We start from the raw sequence: 27,489 nt of genomic DNA on the forward strand, positions 1-27,489 counted from the left end.
ATTTCCATATTCAAAAAAAGGCAGCTAAAAAGGTGAGTTTGCTTTTAGAATAAAATTTAAAAATTTAAACTCTGGGGTCAAATCAGATTATATCCTTATTACTCAATAGCTTTGAGTTTGATTCACTTATTAAAAGTAGGAGACATCCAGACTGTCTGATGAAAACTAGGGCAAACTTACGCTTTAAGGCAACAGAAAGATTTTAGCTGACCACAATTCAAGTAGTTATGCATCAACATGCACACCTTGTGATTAAATCTTTGTAATACTGTAAACTCTATAGAGATCAATCACAGCAACTGCATGAGTATCCTAGTAAGTCACCCGGAAATATGCAAATGCTGTAGCACAAAACTGGAAAAAAAAAAGATCAAGTCACAGGATGAAATTAGTCAGATCACACAGTATTATCTTCTTAAAGATCATGATCATTATGCTTCATTCACACTATTGCCTGAGTAAAACATTGGTAATACCTATTTGTCCTGCTGCATATTTCATTTTTAGATTAAAACCTTTTTTTTTTTTTTTAAATTAATTTTCAACAGATACTAAACATTGAAGAGACATGCAGGGGGAAGAAAAAATAATTCAACACTTTTTTGGGATAATTACTATTCCATGTGACTAAGCTTCTACTTGTCTAAAAATAAGTTGTGGTAAGAGCGATAACATTCTATTGAGAGCAACTCACTTAGAACAGACAAAAGCTGGTTATAAAGTAAAAAGTTTTGGTTTACAGAGGGTGCCTCAAACAGTAAGGGTCAAAGCAAGCTCGTTAGATCTTTCCAGCATGAAAAACATTGCAAAAATCCAGCCACATACACAGACCTCAGATAAAGGTAAAAATAAATGGATAAAAAGCTTAATACAAAATCACGTCAGGTTCTTTACATAGCCCTGAACTCTATGTTCCTTGAAAAGCTTATCCTTTTCCCATTACTATGCTACTGTGTTTGAATATCCAAACAAGCTTGATTAATGCAATTCTTTCAGTAACTTAGTACTTTCCATTTGTCTAATTCCAGCTTTTTAGAGGATATGTATTTTTGCGTTTCTGCCTAATTTCCAGTACTGTACATACTATGTATAGAAAAAGAAAAGGTGCTGGATTTTGCTATTTATCTTGTTTCTGCACCATCCAAATCTCAAAAACACAGAGGAAAATAAGATTCAAAAAAAGTCATCGAGGCAAACCAGAACAGATTTTTTTTTGCCCACTCTACCACATTACACAGTTCAGGGAACAGAGGGAAGAACAAGCTCTACAGAGGGTTAGCTGGGTAAGCTGTTGACTTTCAACGGCATTACATGTAAGGTTACAGGGCAATAAAACAGAAGACAACAGACTGTAGATAATATTGACATAGCATGAATGAGGAAGACAAACAGTTAAACTGTTCCTGGACATGATATTTCACCACACCAGTTCTTGAAAGATACGGTACAATCATTCAACAACAAATTTTTGAAGTATGATTAGTCTACATGAATTAAGAAGTATTAAAAAGAACATGGTATGTCTCAGAATTATTGTACAGATGGGATACATTATGAGGGTAATAAAATATGAAGTACCTATGTTCTTGCTGACAGAATTTATCGCATATAAACTACGAAGAGTTATAAATTAAGACATCACACAACTCCATAACCGACTCCTAACCTAGCACAGGAGATTTGTTTGTGAGTCTAAAAGACAGTATCTTTTGGTTTGCGTTGTTTTTTGTTTTGCGATTCTTTTCATTCACTATTCAACATAGAAAAGGATGCTGGAATAGACTCATCATGTAATAGAAATTTACAGAGGTAAATGTAAATTTGCAAAAAATGTCTTGAAGGGACTTGCACGACAACCAAAATGTATCCATGTTCACCATATGAACAAGGTATTTAACAACAGCTACATTCAGATTAGTTGCAAACTTAGAAACATAATTTAAAATATGAAAAACCCTCATGACAGAAAGGTAGTCTGAAGGTCTGGACTTCAAGTTGATAGTCCATAAACTACACTTAAAATGGGAAAAGATTAACCCTGTCTTCACTTTTGTGCCCTTCAAAAGAGATGAATCATTTGAATGTCCTAATTCCTACTCACTCAAGATACTGTGCAAAATCTAATCCTTTTTAGCTCTTGTCTTTAGCTCCTTGTCAGTTAATATACTAACCCATCTCATTTCACCTTTTCTAACTCTGATAATGCCATAAATTTGCATGATTATTAGAACATTTTGAAGAAAGATTTATGCAGCTAATTCTATGATGCTGAAGTACTATTCAAGCAAAAGAAACAACACAGTCCAAATAAAAAAAATCCAGATTTGATTTTATCATTAATAATTGTAATACAAGCATTCACGAACCTGGATTTCTACATCCAACTTTTTCTCCTTTAATCTTTCCAGTTCAGAGGCAATTTTTACTAGATATCATTGTAAGTACAGCCAGTGAATACTCTTACCGTGATCAACCTTTGAATACATCTGGAATTTCCACTTCATCTTGCTCAGACTCCACTATTTAGTGTTTAAAGCACTTCTTTTAGGGAAAAAAAAAAAAATATATATATATATATCCTTTTAATGAATGATCCCAGTCTTATTTATTCAGACTCATTTCTGGGCGGACATTGAAAGCTTAAAGCTATCTGAGTCCAGTGCACTAAACGTGATGTCAAGAAGAGTTCTCGTTTCCACACATCCTTACACAGCACTTTCCACTGGTACTTAAAACTGCAGAGCATTCGCACATGGGCGAGGCAAACTGCCTGCAGGATCTGATTCTGATGGTACCTAATCAATAGACATTTTACCACTTATAGATGCTAGCATTTAGAATAGAGTCACAGAGAGCCAGGGTCTGTAGTTTAACTCACTCTCTTCCCAGGCAACTCTCAGTAAGCAGAAAGAATGGCTTTTTGTAACAAATTTTCATTCTTGGGTACCGCAGTGGTACATTTCAGGTACATAATATATTAAATATTAATTACGTTCCTTCACGACTTGAGCTAAAGATATGCTTTCCTGCTAATCTTTAAAGATGGAAGCCAATGCTGTAAGCTACTCAAAGTAAGGGCCTCCAGCAAATGACACAAAGAGGCTGGTCGACCCAGAACTAGGACCATGAGCTAGACCTGCAGCCAACATCAGAAGGCATACTGGTGGACCCTGAGCTTTCAGAAAAGGGGTCACACATTTTTCACACTGAGACACCAGGTTTGTTTCCCGGGCCACAGATTGAATTAGAGATTACTATATCCCCCACTGTAGGAATATAATGTGCAACCTTGAACCTATGCTTTTGGCAGCTGTATTGCTCCTGGAGATATGCAGGTAATACGACCTTCTGTTCAACACCACTTCAGTTTTTAATCAACTGTTTATCTGCTTCTAGTTCAAAGGGCAAAGATAGCCATTGTGAGAAATACTTTAAAGAGGTACAAGAGATGGAGTTGAAACAGCAATAAATGTATACATCCATCCAAACTGGTTGCAAAAGCATGAATTAGCAATGTGAAAATCAAGGGGGGGGGGAGAGGGGGGGAAATCTGACCAGAAGTATTTTGACAATTCTCAAAGACAAAAAAAAAAAAAAAAAAAAAAGCGCAGTCAGATCATGAGCAGTGAGATGGGAAAGGTGGAGCAGTACAGAGGCACACTGCTATCAGGAGTAGCCTCTGCTCTTCAGCTCAGCACAGCAGTAGATGGGGGAAGCGCATTAGCAGTACCTCTAAATTTCTTAGACTAGAGTGAATTGCTGCTAACTTCCCTGATGGTTCCTGCGTTAAGCCATGATGGAATCATGCCCTATCTTGCAGGGCATTTATTTTCAAATGGTAAACTTGAACAATTTTTCACTAGAACCCCAAACATTCAAAGTTATCCTGAAGAGGGGAGGACAGAAGGGTTGGTATGTTTGCAGACAGGTATAAACGGACCAGGAGCAAACACAGAGCGATAGTTACAAGAAGGTTCCAACTCATGATATCAGTCTGGATATGGACAGCCTTCCAGTGGGAAGAGCTGGAAGAGTGGGGAGACAAAAAAGTATAAGTGCATTTAAGATGAAACTAGATAAACTCAGTGGAATTACATTACACAGAAGGTGTTTTCCAGGCTAAGAGCTCCAAAGAGTTTGTTCCACACTTGTATACAACTGTTTGTCATTTAGACTGTTTCAAGTGCATGGAAGGAATTTTTTTTCCATTCACTAAGTTTAATCTTTCTAATATACTAGGTATACACCTCTAAAATGAAAGAAAGCCAATTGCACGTTCCCACTGCATATAAATAGTTAATTGGACAAGGTTTTAGTTCAAGAAATTAGAGACAGACTACCTCAAAATGCTCTTATCAGCAGGAGACTGCTTTATTTTAAGCAGCTTTTAAAATAAAGAAATCAATACTATCAAGAATGGGGAAAGTGGTTTACTTTTTGAGGAGAGTTTCAGTAATAAAGCTCTGTCTGACCACTGACAAAACGAGAGCAGTGATTAAACATGGCTGTACTAGTAAGTATAGCTGCCTTCCAAGGCTGAAAAACAGCAAGTCAGTCATAATACTGTAACATATGGCTGAAGTAGCACTTTATCCTCATGAACTAAATTTGATGCCTGAGCATTTTACTTGAGTGATTTCTTTCTTTTCAGAAAACTGATGTGCCTCAATAATTTGTTTAAAAACACTTCAAGTGTCAAAAAAACCATGAAACATTTCTTTCCCATGAAATGACTTCAACCTCCTCAACAAAACAAAACAAACTTGCTTGATCCCATCAAACTTTGTTCCGGATTCAACATCATATCCTGGGGCTATGAGATGCCAACAGAGCCAATAGCCCTGTAGTTAGGGCCCTCATGGGGAAAGGAAATCAGGAAATTAAATTCCAGATTTCCACATCTATTCTCATTCAGTTCCAGAGTTGTTGTCTTGGTCTTCCTATTTCCCAATAACTTCTACATTTAATATAGCTGGATAGGCTGAACTGGTGAGCTTACAACAAAATTGCTTTTGAAGAGGGAACAGTGGCTATCCTTCTATGAAACAGAAGAACCTCAAGATCTAGCCTCTTTACACACCTGACGAACTCCAGCTTGGAAGACCACATCCCAAGACCTGTTACTTCGACCATATAGCAGTGTGTCCTTTCTCATTCACTCTTTCCTGAAATTCTAAGGTGAGGCGAGAAACCTCTCCATCTGGAGTTGTTTTCACTTACACTGACACTGTTCTGCAGTAAGTTTGGATTCCAACAAATTTGAATTTTCCAAAGAAATCTGTTTCATTAGAAAATTCCTTTCACCTCTATTCCATTTGAAAAGGTGATTATTACTACTGTAAAAACTTCCTCTTGAAAGCAGAGACATGCAGTAATCAACTCTCATTGTATTCTCAATTCCAAGCTAGAAAAAAGACATTGTGTTATGTCTGTCATTCTCAAGACAGTGAACTAATATACAGAAAGTCATAAAATATAAAAGATCTCTTAAGGTGACAGGGTGACCATCACCTTCACCCTATGCATAATGATTTTGAAAATATTAAACAGGTGGTGTAAACTTAACATCCAGTATGTGCCTCTTGAAGCTGCTCTTCAGAATAACAAGCAGGTAAGCAATGTTCTCTGCAAAAAGCAGCATGGAAACCTAGCAACATCCTACATACAAAATACCTCAGTTGAAAGTATATACAGTAGCATCACCACAAGTAACTGGAAAGGAGAAAGAAAAAGAAAAAAGAAAAAGAGAAGGCTAGAAGGCTGCAAGGCCAGATGTAATAATTATAAAATAAATATGCAATTAAAATGAAAAAAAAAAAAAAAGGGAAGCAGGGAAACAGCATAAAAGGAACACTTCAGCCCAGTGATCATCCAACTGTTTCCATTTTACTACTCTCAGGAATATTCAGAGTTGCTCACCACAAAAGACAAAGTGTCACAAAGTGTGATTGGGCAATGGAAAAGGAAGAGGAGACATGAGGGCTTTGATTTAGCCAAACTCAACTGCCATGGTAACCTACATGACAAACAATGATTAAGACAGCAGATTAACAATCTGTTTTCGCTGCTCTATTCCACAATTTTCACTCGTTAACTTTTAAAGTCTTATTTGCTACTGGCCCCCAATATACTGCTGTGACAAATTTCATAAAATGGGACTACATTCAGTTTTACGCATTTTATTCCCAAGCATTGAAAGTATGCTTGAAGAAATGCTGCATTGTTGCCAGCTTTGTGCTGCAGTTTGGAAGAGAAGTTCTCCTAGCTGAAGTCAATTCTTGGGAAAGTTGCTCTTTGGAAAATGATCACTGGTATTTTGGCTCTCTAACTTCTGAGAAAGGAGTCTGTCTGCAATCTGCTTAACTACTAATTTTCTGACTGGCCTAAACAGTGCAAATAAGTTAAAATTAAGTAAAGTCTTCATGTCACTAACTCCTCTTCCAGCTATCCTGCAAAGTCCAACCATCTGCTACTACTCAGCAAAATGGAAGCGGTGTCTTTATTTCCTGAAAAAGCATTTGCATCACCACAGGTGGCCAGGAGATAATAGGAAAACAGCCATTTTTATAGCATTTCTCATTTATATTGTCTGGCACTCTGCGTCCTTGTGGAAGTGCTATTTCAGAAACGGATGACAACCTACTCAGGCATCATAACTATGAATCGCGCAAGGCGCAGTCCCTATCCCAAACTGTCAAACATGCCTATGTATAATTCACATCATAACATAGTAAAGACAGACACCATCCAGATGATGTCCATTTAGCTCTTTCATTTATATAGCTCTTTCATTCATTATAGAATATGCTGAAATAATATATAAATCAAGGAGGCATTAACAGCAGCACTCAACACAGTAACAGAATTCAATAAAAGCACTGGAAAAGATGTAGGGAGTGCTAGTCCAATCAAAACGTCACCAGAACTAAAGAAAGATGAAAGAGCTTAGTGCGCATTTCAGACACATATGGAAGAAGATATTGCTGATTAGTGCCACGTGAAAAAAAGTAGTTGTTGGATCCTTCAGTGCGCAATAGAGATTAAGTTCCCCAAACAAGGAGTATAGTATAGATACAAAGGCATGCTCAGTTTTCTTCTCAAAAGCACTTACAAAATGATAATAGAAAGCCTCTATCACAAAATCATTTAAGTTTTCACTGAGAATTTAAGTGTTTTAAAACTAATGTTCAGAAACAACACAAAAAACTACTTGTTTTGTCATATTTTTTAATGGCACAGTGAAGCTAAATAAACTTGCCTTGGAAATAGGAAAATGTCAACTTTTTTATTGGTGTATGAACAGTTTAAATTCTAATGCAAATGTCTATAATTTATACACATTTCTCATGGCTCTCCAAAGATAGCCATCTTCTAGCTTCTGTGATACATCATTAACAGAGGAGCTAAGCAGGAGATGAGATATCTACTTATCGAAAATTGTGATCCTCCAACAGGTGGCTCCAAAACTTGCCTGTGGTTACATTCTTGCCAAAGATACACTGTTTAGCCAGCTCAGTCTTGTGTTTATTTTACTGTAATAGCATAATACAATGAGGTAACATGCTAAAAAGCTTCGGACTACACTTGCACTACAGAAATATGATTATTTAATAACATGACACAGTCATTTGGGAATGGCTAGAGTTTTTCACAAAGCATTAACATTCTTTGAATAGGCTTTTGCTAATCTATCTTTCTGCAAGTTGTGCATTTACTTACTTGGCCATTTTTTTAAAATATATTTTTATAAACTTTTTTTCTTTTATAAAATATTAGCAGAAGAATGAAAGACTGTAAAGATAGCCTGACAAGTAAGAAGTCATGACATCCATGAGGCAATAATTAGCAGCCTCTCCAGGAGACAGGAAACTAGCAAAAAGAGCATCATATCTCTAGACAGCGAATCTGCCATTGTACATTTACTTACTCTTTAAGATACTCTTTATATTATAAGAAGAGTAGGCAGGAAAAGTTATAGTGAAAGCTTCCACTGCTTCTCAACAGCAAACATCTTAAAAATCTCAACCCTGTCTACTTCTGTGACTTTTAAGGCTTTGTTCAACTTTTATTTTTCAGACTAATCTTTTATTCTGGGCATCTGCCACAATCTGTTTCAAAAGAAATAATTGATAAAATGGGCCAAGATAGAACATGAAAGTTTTCTCTTAAGTTCTTAAAACAGTTTTAAAGTTTCTATCCTTTGGACTATGACTTAAAATTTGGCAAAAAGGTCAGAGATACTTCAAGAACATGCCATTTCCGATCATCATTAAAATCTATCCAAAATCTGACCAAGTTATAAGCCTCTGAAAACTGGGCACCATCCTCAGCATAAATGTGATGACAGCTGCTAGTTCTCTGAAGATTTATGCTTTCATTAGGTATTTGTTGGTCCTTCATGTTTGTCATATACTAACAAAGGAGTAAGCATCACGTCCACAAAGCGTAACCTACACCAGTAACACAAGTGCTAAGAATTTAATCTAAACTGGCTTCCAGGAGCCTTTATAATACTAGTCCAAGAAACTAAGAGCTGCAAAAGTTGTCTGTACTCTTAATGCATTGCCTAATTGCAGTCAGGCAGTGTGGAAGATAGAGAAATAAGATCCAATGAGAAAAGTAAAAGAGGTTGTGTACAATTATTTAATGGGGTGAGGCAGAGGCCCACTCTGAAGCCTGGAATGTCTTGGGAGAAAGAAAAAAGCAGATCTCATGTGTGTTACTGAGAAAACAGACACAAGATTTGGATACGCAGTTGTAAGACAGGGAGAACTAGAGGTGACCACCGGGCAAGAGTATAAAGAAGATGAGAATATAATCAGAGTGTGCAATTACAAACATTTCAAGACAGCACAGAGTTCAGCATTAGCCATGTTAAATTAAATTCACTGGAGGACGTCCAGAAAAGGAGATCAGAGTGAGAGAATAGGACTTTTAAATAATCTGTTTATATTAATCTCAACCCACGAGCAATAGATCATAGAGTGAACAAAACTCACTGAATTATTTTCATAAACTGTAACCTAACATTTTCAAAAAACAAAGTCTGTTGGACCACACTTAAGGAAAAGGGGAATCATGGATTTTATTCAACATAAAAAGAAAGTAAGTTAAAGATCAGAAATACATGGTATCAGTCACAAAAGGAGAAAAGGAGGGATTCAAGGAAAGATTTCAGTGGAAAAAAGGTTGGCAATTCTGCAAAAAAACATGCTAAAGGAGTGACCTAAGAGACTTTATAAGAACCAGACTAAGACAAAAATCAAAACAGCCAAATGAGTAACATTAAGGAACAAGTAAGCACCAGAGCTGGATGTAGCAGGGAGGAAGGACGAGGTGACGGACAAACCTGTCTGGGACCAGCACAGGGTTACAGGACCTTTTTTGATGACAGTTTCAGCTGAGTGAAAAGGACACCAGCCAAACTGGAGGGAGTCCAAGATGGAACTGGAGGGACATCTGATGAACTTAGAGATGAAGGAAGAATATGGGACTGGCTGTCCTCCCAATTTTAGAGTAAGGTCAAATATCTCCTAATTCTAGATGGGTGAAATATAAGTATTACTTAAGGCTACTCTAATTCTTCTGTCTTTGAAATCAATGGTCAGATCAGCATTAAAAAGAAAAAAAAAACTAAATAAGAAAAAAGCAAAGTACAGAAATGGAGAGAGATGCAAGAGGGGACACAAGTCACAGATCTTACATGTCCTTCTTTAAGTAATACACAGCAACACCGTAAGTTTTTCACACTAACTGTTAATTGTTTCATTTCCTTACATAACTATTAGGATTTATTTTCTGTAAGATATTTTATTTACTCACTCTGAGAAGCAAAATCAGCTAGAAGAAGCCCAGTTCTGAAGTTCTCAGCCACTAGAGTTTATACTGCAAGTTCTAAATATTTTCACCCTTGTAGGGCATGTAATGAATAAACAGGTAGGTGTTCCTGTACTGCGGTCACCAAGGCTGAAGCAGAAACATATTCCCAAACTCAATAGCAGCAGCTCTCATCTTTGTGCCATGTGAAATTCAGTTGTTGAGATCCTAGTGTTCAAGACAGACGTACGGTCCTTTGAAGTAGGATGCACTGCTAGTTGTATACACATACGCAGCACTTTACACCACTTCTGACACTGTTTTACAGGAGCATGATCTATTTAGGGGACTTATACACAAAAATAGTAACAGAGCATTTGTGGCTTACTGATAGCCCAATTCAAATTAAGATCACTGCTAAGCCAGCAACATATTAAATCACTGACTTTGACACACTGTTCACATGACACTAGGCTAGGCTACTGTTTCTTTTCAGAAAGTCCATCCTGCTCAATACAGTCAATAAAAGATAAATAGAATAATTCTCTTATTCAGACAAAGCATGGTATACCAGTTAACAAAAGAGCCTCTTCTGCTTCTTTCCAAACAAAATCTGTTTGTAAGTGAGGAGAAACTTTTTAAAAGAGAATATTATATTCAATACTCTAAAGAAGAAGAGATTAGCTGAACATACGGTAAAACCAGGAGAACTGAAAACATTGCTAGACTGTTTTAAACAACCTGAAAAATAAGAAACATGTATTTTCCAGTAACTTTATTGAGTATATTTAACCATAAACACTTTCAGATGGTATATGATTTTAAGTTGCCTGAACAACCTCGGTTTTATAGTCACACTCCATTTTTCAATTAATTTCAAAAAACAGTTTGAACAATGTTTAAAACATTGTTTAAAAAAAAAAACAAACAAAAAACAAAACCAAACCGAACCAAAAAAAAAAACCCAAACCACAAGGTTTAATATTGTTAGAGGGACCATGGAATGATTTTGTAGATAAGCTAGGTTATCTAGGAAAGCTTGTTTGTTTTAAGAATTCAGACAAATTTATTCTACCCATTTTCTCTTCACCAGTTGTGTTAAACTATTCTTCAGGAAAGATGAGAAAGATTTAAAGAGTTCAAAAGACTCATGTTCTCTCATACCTATGCCAATCATTTTTTGAGTATTTCTAACCAAGCTTCAGCTTAATGTGTCGAATAGGGATGATCTTAACTATACCAGTAAGGTATTAAGTAGATTAGTTAATATTTGTACATTATTTTGAAGTTAATTAGTGAAGAGAAAAATCACCAGTCACATGAACCAGTTAAAAGAAGTGTCAAAGATAAAATTTAAGGCAAGGATCATAAAAATAAGTTCACTGTAAAACTTCATGGGTTGTACAGTACCATAGAATAGAAAGACATTCTAATGTGGAATTCATTATCCAAGAGGAAGGAAAAGTATGTTAGGTGATGTCTACACCACAGTTTTGTAACGGTATGCAACCACCACCAATAACAGCACTTCGGCCAGATAGCCCAAAAGCACAGAAAACACTGTAGCTGGAATGCCAGCAAATTTGCAGTGACCCCTGTGCTATTTTGTATCAAAAGTCTTTTTCAAGGGGAAAAAAAAAATCATCTAGCATAGACATCCCACGGGTTCTGTAAAGTTTTGTGACATGCTGTTTTCTGTTGTTCCTTTAATTTATATTTTTGGTGAAGCAGTTATTGGATTGAAATGTTGGTTGTCCTATAGACCGCTTTGATTCAAAGAAAAAGACTTAATGAAAACGACAGGTACAGAACAGTATAGCACACTAAGACATGAGTTAAAAAGTTAAGAAATCAAGTTATGGGAGAACCTTTTAAAACTTAACGTTTACCTGGATACAAAAGTGCACACACCTGAGCTCAGAAAAATAGCTGGCTGCTCTCATAAGGGCAATTTTCATTAAAAGGACTAACTCTCTCAAGACTGATGAGCCATTGATAAATCATGTCCCACTGGGCAAACGGACAAAAGATAACTTTTTCAGTACTTACATCAAACGTGGGTGTGCTTTGCTGGGCACTCTGATTACATGGTTCTCTGAAGCAGTCAGTGAATGGAAGCAGAAGACCCATTGCAATAATGCGAGAACATAGTTTTTCTGCTTCTTCTTGTGGTGCATTTTCCTGCTGGCTGAAGAGCTTTTCCAGCAGAGTTCGTCCTGCCAAGGTGATGACACAGATTAATAAGAAATTGTAGCTATCTATGGGACACAAAGATTAAGGCATTACAACATGTATTGAAAATATCAACTATTAGAAGTAAAAATACGAAATAAAAAAAGAATTCTTGAGAAAAGTATTTGATAATAAGTCTTTAATATAAAATATTGCTATATAGTAATTTGAACTGATTAATTAGGATATTCAAGAAAATACACATTGTGTTGGCTGCACTGTGGAACAGGAACAAAAGCCATGAGATGTAGCATCTATTTCCTATTTATTTATATTGTACAATTGTCCTGATGAGAAAATCAAGATATTACCAAGAAATGAACTAATTTTTTCCAAGGGTGACACACAGTTGTTATAGAATCAAGTCTCCCAACTCTTGGAATGAGCCTTTGTTTTTTGAATCATAAAATGATCACAGTCTTTAAGAAGTTGTGCCCTGTTTCTTTGGAGAAACTCTCAATAAAAGAACAACAACAAAAAAACCCTGATAACTGTACTATTTAAAATTGTATTTAATATAGCTCCAGAGCAGCAGAGTGCTCCAAATTCAAATGCAGTGCCACAAGCATCAGTTCAGAGAAGTAAAACTTTCGAAGATTTAGAAAAGAGATTTATTCTTATTACAGGGCCAGATTTCACGATCAAAGTGTTTTCTTTGTTATCTCACCAGAGCACGAAAGGAGGGCATATGTTAAAGTATATAACAGGAGACAATGCTAGAGGTTTGAAAGACCTTTGTGCTCTGTGCAGTTAGCCAGAAAGAGACTAAAAAAATTAGCTATATATGCAGGCTGTAGTAAAATCTATATTGCAAGAATATTAAATTGCTTGATTAAGCTCTAAAATGTCAAAAGATGCCAAAGTTCAGATTTACAGGATATAAATAAAGGTATGAAATAAATCTACTGGAAGAGAAAAGGCAGATGGAGTAACAAAGTTAATTTCATGTTTTAGTACGAATTAACTATGAATACAATTTGTACCTAAATCAGTTTCTATAGTCTGTTTTTTCCATTCACTCACTGGAAGCCAAAGGTATTTTCCAGAAAAAAAAAATACTGGATTAAGAAAGCATTTTAGTGTCATTTAAAGTAGTAATAATAACACTAATAATGATACTACTGGTTTTTACATACAAATGTTTGAATGTTGATTTTATTCAAAATGGAAAATTTCCCAGGCTTTTTGAATATAACAAAAAGTTGTTTTTTTTTTAAAACATCTGGAGGCAATTTAAAAACGATATTGTAAGTGACATTTGGCCCAAAGTTTCTGCATTATTTTAACTTCATATAGCAATACAGGCTAAAATAAACAATACATTAAAATGTTAGAAGTTATTTCTAAGACTTTAATCTCCACATCTAAAGATTTGATAATTCTGAATTATTAGTCCAAGTTTCCTAGCCTTTTATTAGACACAATACAGTACATTCAAGGGGATAAGCCAGGGGACAAACTTGTAGGATACACAAGTTTTGTTACATTTGCTGATTAGTTTGCCTCCACTCCTTGGTTTCACCACCTATAAGGTGGTGATAACATAATTGCTTATTCAACATATCCCTGTATTTATCTAAAGATACAGTTCCGTTATTAAATCTTCAAAGTCATTAATTAATTGAAGATGGGCTTTCTTACTGACCGAAATTTTTTAACAACAATTTACCCACAGCTGCAGCAATCCCCTACATGAAGAAAGGCAACAGTACGAAACATGGAAGCGAAGCGCAAATAGGGAGCTGTCTGCCAACAGACTTTTTTGTGATTTGTTTCACTAAGTTTTCTTTGGGGTTGTAGTTGCCAATGCTTAGTAGTGCTGTAAAAGACCACTAAAAAAACTCCTAGCTACTGTCCTCTTACTGCAATAAATGGATTCTCCTAGTTATAAATACTGAGGTTTAGCTATATAAGCAAGTTTTAGAAAAAAATAAGAGTACAAGCCTGGCATCACACTGACACCAGAGCACCAATAGGTAGCATTTCTGCTAGCATTTCTGGAGCAAAGAACATCATATTACCATAGTATCACCTTATATCACTGAGTAAAGTTCAACAACATGGAAAGTTGTCTAGTGAAACGATTGACTGCAAGCAATGAGGATGAATGGGGGAGTCAATGCTTTACATTTATCTAAAATGCACAGAAGAAAAAATAACAACAAGAAAATACACCAGAGGAAGAGCACTCTGTGCACACACACACACAAATAGGACTATGCAAGAAAACTACACATTTCTTCATGCTGTATTAAATATTCAAGTGTTACCCATGACTTTTGAATGTCAGGCTTGATATATCCTTTTTTTTTTTTATTCCCCTCTGGATGTTTCAACTTGTAAATAATCTTATCATGTTTAGAGAGTCTTCTCCTGGACATCCAAAAGCAGAATAGCCCCGTGCCTCCCCCTCGCCTTTTGCTTTAACCATTTACAGGAATAACACCCGTAAATGACAAAACGGGAAGTGAGGCCTTTTTTTCCTTAATCTACCTATTCGTTTGCTAATTTTTGTAGCACTTCTTAACAGTCTTGCTCAAGAGCAAATACTTTGTTCAGAATCTTAGTTGCCATTCAGATGCAGTTTAATTTATATAGTGGTTATTAGCTATCGTTGCTCAGTGATTATCAATTACTGTCTAAACACACTTCAGCATTCAGACAATACACAGTAACTATATCTGTAAACAAGTCATTAGTGAACTTAATTTCTCTTACTGTACTCTGCATTTCTTATGTCATTTTGTCCATCTGAGCCTGAACTGTTCTCTCCAGTGTATTATCAGTCTTGGAATAAATATGGTAGTAAAAATTACTTAATGATATTAGCTAGTACTTTTTAATCTAAAAGAATCAATCATTTAACTCAAGGTAACTTCAGTACAATTAAGCTGTCCTTTGCATCAAATATAAGTTGGGGCAAAAAAATAAAGGTTCTCAATACAAAGGCAATAATGTTCAGATAAAGCTGTGCTCTAACACAGCTTGTGTGTTCCTTACAATTGCTGTGGAGACCTGAGGACAGACACAGAAATTTGAATTGCAGAAATACATTTTAGTTCAGTTAACACATTTTACCAAATGCAAGCTGAAAGAAGTTCAATTTTCAATGCATACAGAAATAGCTTCACTGTGAACAGCTGTGAAAAAAATCTCTATATCAACAATAAATGGGTTATATGTTTAAAGCACTTACTGGGCAATATATTTAGAACAGACTTAAGCCACTGAAGTTTCGTACCCAACCAGCTAGGGCTTATCATCAAATTGAACAGTTGTTACAAGTGTCAGAACCACTCACTCCTCATCAAACATAAAAACCAACCAAAGTTATAAAAAGGACAATACATATTTTCCTTAAAAGGAAGTGAGGAGGTAAACCCTACCAAAAGAAAGGGTGTCAGTACTTGGGAATGTCACTCATTTCCTCGAGGTAACACCACGCTGCGCTGCACTGCCCACCGATGGAGTCGCTGTGGCACTGTAGCTCCAGACAGGGCTAAGGCTATTTCACATGGGAGAACATTTGAAAGCCACTGCTTACTGAGAAGTCGTTCCTCCTTTGTTAAAGTTTTCTGATATTTCTCTTTCACCTACTTTCAGGTAAAACCCAGTTCTAACTACAGCAGAAGCAATCCAGCTCCAAAGCCCTCTGCGGCTCGGGGAGGCTGGTGCTAAATCTGCCCCTGCCTCGCTGCCCTCTGACCCTACCTGCACCTGCACTGATATCAAAGCAAGAGATGTTCGTTCCTCTCATCAGGAATCACATTTCTGATTTTGATTCAGGGCAAGAAGAAGGTTATATTTTTGTTTAGGTATAGCAAAATACCTCTTTAACACTGGACTCCACAGGCTTTTAACTACTTTTGTTTGGAATCAGAAATGGTTTGCCAGCACCCCATCTATCTGCACTACACATGCTTGGAATTAATTCCAATTAAAATGACTTTGTGTCTACGCGTGAAATTGACTGTACAATATTAATCCCTGAATCTATTCCTTAAACAGCAAAATCAAAATCACAACCATATTTAATGCATAGGCCAAATTCCAGTCAACTTCAACTGCAAGGTTTTGAGCTACAAGTTTTCATCTTTGGTTTATAAAAAAAATGCAGCAATGAATGAAATCATTAATCACCTCATATTCATAGCTTACATGAGGTAATACCTGAATGTGTTCCCAATAGGTGAAGATGGTTGCAAGTGACCTGGAATAATTAAACGATTAATGATTTCATAATTATTATATGATCAGCTGATTTCTGTTACAGGGATTTAAATGCAATGATAAAGCATTTTTTCTTGGTTGCCTTTACATGCCGTGAAAATAGTAAAGAACAAAGATCTCTCAGCTCTTTTTTTTTTTTTTTTTCCTAAAAGGTTAAAAATGTTCCCTTTTTTAATATTTTAAACAACTTTTCTTCCCAGAAATCCCAGGTCATGAAGTTCCTGAAGCCTATTCTTACCTTTCCTCTAAGTTTTAGTTTGGTGGGGGATGGGAGGTGTTTCAAGTTTTGAATTAGAGAAGAACTGCAGTTAAGTTTCAGCCTTAGATCAAATCAGTATTCTGAGGATCTTGCCAAAACCCTCCAGCAAATAAGACGACTATAAACTAATAAGTTATTTTTTAGGAGCTTAGAACGACTTATTAAATCCCAGTAAGGGATAAAAAGACTTCTTTTCTTACAAAGCATTACACAGTTAATTAACTAAAAGAATGGGAACATAAAATTAAGTTTGGAAGTATCATGTACTCTGGCCTTCTATGGATATTTTGTGATACTTTTGCTGCCATCGCTCAGCCTAGGTCTTCTGGCTCAGCTTGCAAATTCCATGTTCTCTACCTCCATGTTATCTGCTGCTTTCTCCCATTCTCATTAAGATGAAGCACTATGATCTTACAATCTCCTGTATGACATTACAGGTCTTCACCCTATCACTGTGACCAAGACTCGGGTAACATTGTTCATCAAAACCACCTCTGGCAACAACTGTAGAACATGTAAGCTATTCATTGCAGAATTAAAATTCACAAGTCCCAGTATGGTTTTCATTAATACTCTCTCCCTTTTTGAAAAATGCAGGTAAGTGTATTCTGGAATGATCATTTTCAACTTTAGATTTACTGCAACTATATTTACTCAAATGCAAGGTGGAGGGAGAAAGTAGGCCTACCTCACCAAAAATCATTCTACAAACATTATTTCATATAAGAATGAAACATTGTGAAATATTAACTATAATATATATTGTATAAAATGCATATAATAATTTAATAGAATAATGCCACTCAGTACTGGCCTGACACAGCCACAGATTCTCCCTTGACCTGGAGAGGTATCTGCATGTATGTATTGCACTCCTTCCACATCGCAGCAACTGCTAGAGACCTTGGCCACCAGTACTGATAATCTGAACAACCTTGTCCGTCATGACCTGGACTATAAATCACTTTTGATGGGAGAGGTTGCCTATTTTAGAAGGAAGCATGTTTGGTCTTTCTATTACAGTTACCTTATATTCCAGGGCAAGATTTTTTTCTCCTCAAGCAGACACTAAAAATAAGGATCTACACTCTTCTGAAATGCAGGTTTGCCTTACACTTGATTGTCTATGGAATTATTGAATGTTGAAAGGAGGTTCAGTACTGTTCACAGAGAAATACAGGCAAACCCCAACTCAGTGAATTCGCATGATAGCTTTTTTCCTGTCCAATCTGCTTAGAAGACCAACTTTTCAAAGAGGAACAAGGCGAGCAATAAAATCCTTAAGGACTAGCAATATCATCAGCATGTTGTTGTTGGCTTTGGATTTGCTTAATTATTGAGGGGAGGGAGAGGGACAAATGGAAGAGAGAAACAGGAGAAAACTACAGTAGTCACAGACACACGTGCATGCACTGAGGCCCTGCACTACAGCAGAACTTGCGATAATGCTTCGCTGAGGATCGTGCTATTATAGCCTTACATTTATCTTGAAAGATGGGTCTCGTATCCTCCTTACGCTGCATTTGCAAAAGCCCGGGAGCACAGCTGTCAGCAAGCACAAGCTGAGACTAATGATCCAAATGAGCTATACTCCAAAAGCTTCCCCTTCTGCTGGTGTCCCATGATTCTCTCTTCTACCAACCAGATCGCTACACCACACTTTCACCAGTAGCACAGAAGCTGCATCAGCACATCTTAACCTATACAGACTGGAGACAGACTTACAGTTTTAATTTTTCCCAATGCAGAGTGAATGGCTTCAGTGTAATACCAGTCCTGAACACCATACTCAGAGTCACGTCAAGGGTTAACAGTGACTCATGCACATACTGCTTACATCTTCAAAAACTGAAATCAGCCTGCCCTCTTTTTCCCAGTTTACTCTTTCCCCCCACTTCAGTGAGCTCATAAATGCTCACACAGCAAAGATTTCATAAGCTTTGAAGCCAAAAGTACTATAGGCAATGGTCTATTTTTGGGAGTTAGGACAGGAAAAAAGGGAAAGGAAGAAGAGATGGACAAAGTCATGTATTTCCATTTAGAATATGTTTTCTATTAGTCTTATGAAATATAAAGAGGCAATTGCAGTCTTATTATGGTTTTTCAGTTCACAAAGGATTACAATTGTGAACATAGTTATACAATTTTTTTTTTTTAAAAAGAGCAGAAAACATGGAAAAAGAAAAGCTGATTTCTATGGCATTCAAGAATTAGGAAATACTACAATTCAGATATCTGCTGCCACATATATCCCTAAAACATTCCTTCCTTCCAATTTTTCTTGTCTCCTTTTCTACATATACTATGATCAAGGTCACAGCTAAATCAAACCTAAACGCTTTGGCAAAGCACCTGAACTGTGCAGCACCAAACGTTCCACAGAATGTCGGAAGAGAGCAAACATGTCCAAAAGACAGAAATACTGCAAAGACTTCCATATATGCTTACTTGTAGATGAACTAGGAATTGCAACTACATGCCATTTCTTAAATACTTTACAGTACAAGTTTTATTCATTCATCGTATTTCCCCAAACTACACAGCAAAAGCTTGCTGAGCCATTTCCTAGGGGCAAATGAATCACACTTCATTTTCACCTTTCTACTGTTTAATGTACTTTCCTAGGTCTCAAATAAACAAAGCACTGAGTGACTACTATTTCACATATAAAATTAATATTTCAAGGATCAAAAGTATTACTTAATATTTTCCGTTCATTTCATAATCTTTTCAAATTTCAAGTTTTTCAGCTAGCCTCTACTAGTCAGCTTAAATATAGTATGCAATACATGACTGCTGATAGAGAAGAGGTTTTCAAAGGTGCGCTTCGAACCTGGGGAATGAAACAGAACTGGAAATCGGTACTCTAGCCATCTCCTCTTCAAATAACAAGCCCAAGTCCTGCATAAACGCATATTAAATATACATTTGCACTAAAAAAATAACAAATTAATTTAGTCTCTTGCTTGCGTGAAGCCTGACCTGGGAGATTGCGCCCAATATTCCAGGATTAGAGACTTCATTTATTGTTCTTTTTCACTGCAGAGTTTCTAATCCTCTGCTGATTTAGATAGGGAAACTGTTCCAGATCTCTCATCCTGTGAGGTTGTTTTGGCTGTTTCTTCTTTTTTTTTTTTTTTTTTTTAAAAAAAAGGGATTGAATTTTCCTTGACAGATACTTTCCTAAAACCACATGACAGTTTTCTCACAGCCTGGTTACATAAAACATGGAAAACCTACCAAGCAACAGGCCTGTTTTCACAATAAAAAGAAAAAAAAAATTAATTGAATCCTTCCACTATGAATAAACACAAAAGTAAAGTATGTCATAAGTCTAATTTCCAGGCAATGTAAACCTTAAAAATGACAAAACTTGTCAAGGTCTAGGGTTATGGTACAAATTTCTATAATACTGTCATAAAGGTATTTTATTTTGTTTTTATTATCAGTGTAATAACTAATATCTGCATTCACTGCTTGTACACATACATACATTTCTAAGGGGAAAAACCCCAGAGGTTACATATTAATTTCTTTATATATCTATATTGTATATTATCATATTAATTTATTCTTTATATACGTATTTATATCTTATATTTTAGTATTTAGAACACTACTAAGTTTAAGGATGTGTGGAAATGCCCGAGAGGATTGTCCTTTCTTCTCTGATGTTCTGTCTCCAGATTTCCTGGCTCTGTTCACATGGATGGCACGAACTGAACCGACATATCATCTCAAATTCAGAAGTCAAAAGCAGAAAGTCTGTCTAAGCAAGAGAATTAAGAAAAAGACATACATCGACACCATCTCCCCCTGCACCCCTGGTTTTCTATGCCTGCCTACACGCAGTTCAATGTAATTTCAAAGTCAGAAGTATATATTTATTAAAGTCCAGTGAAGAACGTATTGATTGATGGATTGATTACATTCATAGACTCTTCAAACCACCAGAATAAAACTATCAATTATTAATTTCACATCCGTCAGTCCTGTATCTGATTATCACAGTAAAAACCACGCTTTACTTTTGCCAAGCTGTCTGAATCTCTTGGCATCTCAGTCTCCCTGCCTTTATACCATCCCGTCTTTTAGTACGCTCTTGACTGTTAAAAATTTTCCATGAAAACTCTTGACTAGCCTTAAGTTAGAACTGCAATATATCAAGCCCTGTGCAACTCAAGCAAGTAAATTTTTTTCCCCTTATTTTAGCCCTACAATTATCACTAATCATTTAAACAGATTCTGGATCGCGCAAGAGAGCTTGAATAACAATATCATTGAGGTTTCAACTCAGCTAGAACAAGCAGCGCACTACACAGTTACAGAAAGAGAATCACATAACGCCAACAGTTTCAAATGTTCAAGACATTCCAAAAAAAGCCAAGGAAGACATGTGTGTGTGCTCCCTTTTGGAAGCAAGGGCACAAGTTGCCACTGGGAAGAGAATCCTGCTGCTGCCCCCGGGGCCACCACTGTGCATGCAGGGCAAAAGTGGCACCTCATACAAAGGCCACTGAAATTCTTCCAGTAATGCCCTGATGGAAAAAAGCAGAGGTCTGGCAAAAATTTGAAAATCAGATTCCCCAAAAATAAAGATGACAAGGAAAGGCCTCAGATTTAATGAAGTAAAAAGCCACCCCAGAAAGGATGTTACAAGCAGTTTTCAAAAAAACCCATCTCACTCTTTATCCATAGTGTCCCATGATCAACCAAGCAGCTGTATTTTTGAAACAGCTTGGTCCACGTGGGCTGGCTATGAGACATTGCAACAACACCAGTTTCAGCATACCTCCAATGGTCTGTTAAAAGATTACTTAACCATAAGCCATACTTGCACAAATCATGCAGGAAAAAGTGAAGCAGTCAGGTCAAAAATTGATTAATGCAGACTTTGATCCTGAGGAATGAACTCAAATCCAGCCTGGTTCCTAATTTTAAAATTGGTATTATAATACAGAAAGACAAAATTTTACTGAAAATTTCACTTGGTGATGAAAAGGTCGAGTCCTGCAAACACTAAGGTCAGGACAAACGTCAGGGCCCAGCTCTACTCTTGCATTAATTATGCAATAAACTTCCACAGCCTGACCAAGCCTATCATAACACTAGGTAGAAGTAGACCAAAATGAAGCTGTTCCTCTTCAGTGGAAGAGAAGTAACATGACGGTGTCCCTTATCAAAACCACCAGTAATTTTCTTCTTCAGGTAAGTGATTTGCAGTGTTGCCATTTTATACGGAAACCCAGATGAATTCCTTCCTACCCCTCTTGCTTTGTCTAGAAAGCCGCTGTACATAAAAAGCTATCAATGGAGCCTTATTGATCTTTGCTAAAACCATGCTGCATTTTGTTCCATTTTTCTTTACCCTTTTCCAATAAACACAATAACTAATTATATCTTATAATTTCCTCCTTCAAGATTTGTTCCAAAGCCCTGCTTGTTGCTGCAGTCACAATAAGATGACTAGAAATGCCTGGATCGTTTGCAATAACAATATAACACTTTTTCTAAACAGTAGGTATTCTAACTTTGCTATCACCAGAGCTTCAAAATATATTAAAATGTTTGTGATGGCTTGTGACAGTGCTTTCAGAATTCTTGCAGATTAGCAAGTCTCTTAAACATTCTGTCTCTCTAACTTGAGCATGAAGCTCCTTAAAATTTTGCTTTCACAGTGACTAAGATTTTACGCCTTTCCCCCACACTGAATTTTCTGATATATGGCATGCAGGATAAGCTGAGATGAACTATTAAGCCATGCTTTTATCCTTACCTTTCACTATATGTATCATATATATAGCAAAAGGTAAGACTATATCTTATATGTCACTAAATAGCTTTCAGAAGATGAAGTTTTTAAACATCAAACAATTCCCCAACTATGATACAGCAGTGGTACACAGTATAAATACCTTCCTAAAAATATAAACAAGATGCACGCTCCCACACATTATATGTCATGTCTCCTTTCACCTTGATTTCTCTTCAGGTTCTAATGCAGTATTATTGCGGATTACAGAAGTATATTGCTAAAGCTTTCCTAATTAGATTGGTTTATGATAAAAGAGAATCTATATGTGTCTGTCTACTGAATCTTTTAGGCACCATATGCATCTTTGGCAACTTGCATATTGTGTTTTCCAGGTGCTTAGGTTCCTCTCAGCAAGTATTTAATTCTGCCCATCTTTACCCTTTTAGTTTCTGTGGTGATTTGCGATGTGAAGGCAGTATTCTCTGCCAGGCTCTCACAGACTGCTGGAAAGCCAGAATTCTTTCTGTCTAGCTCTTTAAAGTAAGAAGTTCCTCTGATATCTTTTTGGGCAGCTATTACTAACAGCGTCTTTGTCAGTCCAAACTGATACACACTGTTCTTTACAACCAATTTTGTAAAACTTCTTTATTCTCAATGGTTCTACATTTAATTTGACATTTAATGAGATCTGGCCCATCTCTACATTAGAAGTAAGTCCAAGTATTTGTTCAAGCAGCCACAGGTCACAAAACACAACTGAACTGAACTAGCAAGCCTCTGAAGAGGGACACAAGTAACAAATTTCTTACAACCTACTCATTAAAGCCTCAGTGTGCCTTAGCTTTCTTTCCTCTCCATGACCTGTGCACCCAAGGTCTGACAATCTCCTCCAACTTTAATGACTGCTGACTTTTTAATATTTGTCACAATGTACAAAACCTTTTCTTCTTTGTATCCATAAACAAAAACTGGTAAGATGAAGAAAGGGGAAAATCAGAAAATCAGAAACACATTCCATGAAAAAGAAACATATATACATGCACGCCTATATATTCGTGCAGATATGTTCTTCTAGACTTCATTGGAATAAAACCTAAGCCTGCCTCCCTTGCTGTAACTGGACCCTCACATTCTTTCATTGATGTAATCAAATATTTCTCTCAACTATTTCTCAGCATACTGTACTGTCTTCACTCTTTGCATGACAAAATAGTGTTTAGATACACACCCTCTGTTATGGAGGCAATGTTTTGTTTCCAGTGTTTTTTTTTTTCATATTTTTTTTTAAATGAAAACCACCTTTTCTTCCATGACTGTTAGCAGATGTTAATGTAGTTAATTACAGTGTTACTGCTGCATTGACTTCTTTCGTACAGTGATTTTTTTCCTAATCAGTGCAAGGAAGAGGACAGGATATGAGTACATACTACCCCCCTGGTACATACTACCTATTATATATCTTCAAGGGACATCTGAGCCAGATCTCAGCATCAAATAAACTCTAGAGGGAAAGCTACCTCCTGTAATTAGTTCCACAGTAAAGTTATCTACGCTTCCTCTTGATTCAAATTCACACCAGGTTCAGAGCTCTGGCGCTCCTGATAAATTTCACATCAATCCTGAGACCAAACAATTCATACTTTTACTGAAAAATACGAATGTCTCAGTGATAAATCTCATTTGTGACTAGGCTTTCCTGACACTATTTAGCTGCATATGTCGAGACACCAAAAAGATAAAGTTTTCAAGCATTTTATACTTCTGTATTTATATATTTCCATTTAATTTTACGTATATTAGGATTTACTTCTACAACTGTGATGTTGTTTACACGCATGTACACACAATCTCATAACCACTGCTTCTTACTGTTGCAAAACTGCCAACTGACTTAATGGGTCCTACCATCTATGCCTCTACAGATGAAAGAAGTCATGTTCTGTATTTATCTGAGAATAAAGCAAGGTTTTTAATCAGAAAACACTTCCTATTCATGGTCAGAAAGGCTAGTTATTTCCATCAATGTGAAGGAAACTTATTCTGGACAGCAGCAATATGGAAATAAAATGAGGAACAGTCATTTTGTACTCAAGGTAACATAGACCATCTCGTTGTCCCTAACTTCCTTTACATGAACTGCAACGTAGAATACAGGAAGTTGCTTCTGTGTAAAGGAAATAATAGTGTCACACAGCTCCTGAACCCACTTTGCTGCCTCTTCTAAAGCACTTAATGAAGTGCAACTGGCCTTATATTATCATATGAAGAGGCAGGAATGAGGTGACACAATGTAAAGTCCTCACATCCTTCCCTTCCCTTCACAGCTTCTCACTGCTTCTGCCCTGTTCCCCTTGTATCAACTCACTTCATCCCCCAAAAAGATAAGTTGTATGCATAAAAGTAAGTTTCTAGAAACCGTTGTATTCCACCTAGCCACTACAGAATGATGTTTTTAAATGTACCTAAAAATAACCAAAGCCGCAGTCACAGAAACGCCTACACATATATGCTTCATCACCAGTATGCCTTATGTAAGTTCAAATTTTGGCAGGAGCAATTTATAAGAAATACACTTGGCCATATCCTGAGCTTGGTTAAACTACAGCACAAACAAAGTACCTTGGCTAATTAGTAGTTTTGCATTTTCTATCACCACGATTCACATTAGAACTCGATCCCTCATATACAGGCAGCCTAAAATATTCTTAGAGATGGTTTTAAATTCCAAGTTTATTTTTCTTTAGACACCACAGCATGGAGAAAAAGGTGAGGCCTGCTTCAAGGAATAGGTTTTTTTCTGCAAAGAAGAGGCCTGCACACAGTTGGGTTTTTTAAAAAAAAAAAAACAAAACAAAAAAACACAGACAAACCACCCCCACAAGATATTAAACAATTTATAACTACTTTAAAAATAATAAAGCACAATTAGATCCAAGAAATATATTCAAACTTAAATTCCATATAACTATTCCCACTGGAATAATCCACTGCTCTTTTCACAGAAATGAAATCACTGAAGCACACGATGTCCTGTAATGACCAGTTCTAGCCAGATCCCCATGTGTGATGGATATTATACTGGTACTATGCCTCAGATCCAAGCAGAGGAGCATGGACCTCCAGCTACAAACTGTCGCTTTTCCTTTCTCCCTTTGCACCCCAAAAGAGACCAGCAGGCAACCAAGACAGTACATTTCTACTCCAGACACGGAGTCAGGCTGCCAGTCAGACCTCAGAACAGGGTTGCTGCTCAGAAAGAGGGTGTCAAGAGATGCAGCCACTTAACCCCATGATCAAAACCTGCTACTCCCAACGAAGTTCTAGATAAAGATCAAAGCATTAATCATAAGATCCCATCAAAACAACCCTGTGGCAGCACTGCATTCCAGTGACATTACTCATGTTGCTCCGATTCCCATATTGCAGTGCTGGTACGGTAACATTAAAGCAACTTATCTCAGCAGTCTTTCAATAACATATTGCAGCCCATTTTCAAACACATTTTACTGTAATTGGAGTGCAGTATTGCAGCTCTTCCGTCCCCGCCCCGGTCTGGGTTTACTAGGCAAAAAGAGGAGGATCTTTCCCTTCAGATGCTTACAAGCAACACTCAGTGTAGAGCATGATCCCGTATCACATGGAGCGTTGCTGTTGGGCAGCTGGCTTAGTTAGAGGAGGCTGCACTGCCCCATATCTGATAAAGGAAACATTTGTATTGCTGCTAACAAACATCATCAGTGAAACAGTAAACCATAAGTAGTCTTAAATAACAGTTGCATGATAAAGAGTCTCCTCAGGATGCAAATAGATACAAATACATATTGTGTGCATCATCACATGAACCAGAATGAAAAAAAAAAATTTGAAAAAGTATCTAAAAAGATCTATTTTATGTCTCGGAAACAAACTTTCATCCTGTTTTTTCAAGTTTTCACATACTTATCTATACTAAGACCTTTGTATATGCCTGCAGACACTGCACTGGAACTGCAAGTGGGTGCAGATGACATTAGTGCACAGTGAGATAAAGTGGCCTTTGTGAGAAGCAGGCCAGCAGGCCATGGAAATCAGAAAGTGGCCATGAGCACACAAGCACAGGACTGACATCAGGTTTTGTTTTATGGTAATCAGGATTTTTTGTTTGTTTGTCTCCTGTTTACAGCTAAAGCAGGACAAATACAAATCTCTGAAGAGAAATTTAAAGATAAATGATCTGTTTGAAAGAGATTCATGCAACACGTGTGTTACAGCCAGCCAACAGAGATTAGAAAGAGTATGAGTTTGTCTGGGTCGAGTTTAATTACCATCTGGGGCAGCTGATTGGACTCTTACATTCAGTTTATGTAACAGACACCCTTACTAGCTCCTCTGCAATCACTGCACCTCAGATTAATGCTAGAATAAACTCTTTTTTTGTTAAATTAATCTATTATCTCTTCCATTTCAGTTATGTTAATGTTTGGAAACATCGACTTCATTTTCCCACCAAGACACTCTCTTCATGTGAGTGCAAATCATTCATTGCCACATACCAAAGTGAGAGAGCCAACCCTATTCATTCAGGTTCAGCTCTTGTCCTCCTGGGACCACAACATGAAAGCCATGGCTCCATTGTGCATCAGGTAATCTAGAACTTGTAATTATGGTCACTGCAATTTCAAATACAGCTGCCCTCGTCATAAAAGAAATAGATCCAATGCTCGAATTACAAAATGCCTGTAAATTTGCCCATACCACATTCTTAGCCAATGCATCATATTCGAAATACCATACTTTACTTATTTCTTATATAAAGCAAAATTAAAACACGCAAAGTCTCTACCATTCCAGTTGTTGGCTTCCATCTACATTTTACATTACAACAGCCTTAGAAGAGTTCATATGGATCGTTGTGAAAACCCAATGGCACACAGCCAAACCACAACATAGTTCAAAAGTAGGCCAGTCATCTGCATAGAAACTGCTGTCATTAAAATCGATGACTAAAGTGTTGTGGAATATTTTACTTGATTCTAGTTAGAAATGCAGAACAACACTGCAGTTACTGTACAGCAAGATGGGATTTAATGCTCTAGGCAAGAAGCTGATTTTTTTTTTTTTTAAAGGCAGAAATAACATTCTTTATAGTGGCTCATTTCTAAAACCCTGATGATAATCCCCGAATTGATGCATCTGATGCATGCAATTAAAATACAAC

General features: G+C 36.7%; 1 protein-coding gene across 1 annotated transcript in view; it reads right to left on the reverse strand.

Moving 5' to 3' along the window:
• FMN2 (formin 2) overlaps nucleotides 1-27,489 on the reverse strand; it is a 163,099-nt gene that overhangs the window by 127,857 nt on the left and 7,753 nt on the right. The window contains exon 3 of the mRNA XM_087775399.1: nucleotides 11,866-12,032. Coding sequence (XP_087631525.1) covers nucleotides 11,866-12,032 — 167 coding nt within the window. The remainder of the gene's footprint in view (nucleotides 1-11,865; nucleotides 12,033-27,489) is intronic.

The sequence above is a fragment of the Nipponia nippon genome, unplaced genomic scaffold, assembly GCF_047370975.1.
Source record: "Nipponia nippon isolate SJK-2023a ecotype South Korea unplaced genomic scaffold, ASM4737097v1 scaffold_4, whole genome shotgun sequence".
Classification (NCBI taxonomy): domain Eukaryota; kingdom Metazoa; phylum Chordata; class Aves; order Pelecaniformes; family Threskiornithidae; genus Nipponia; species Nipponia nippon.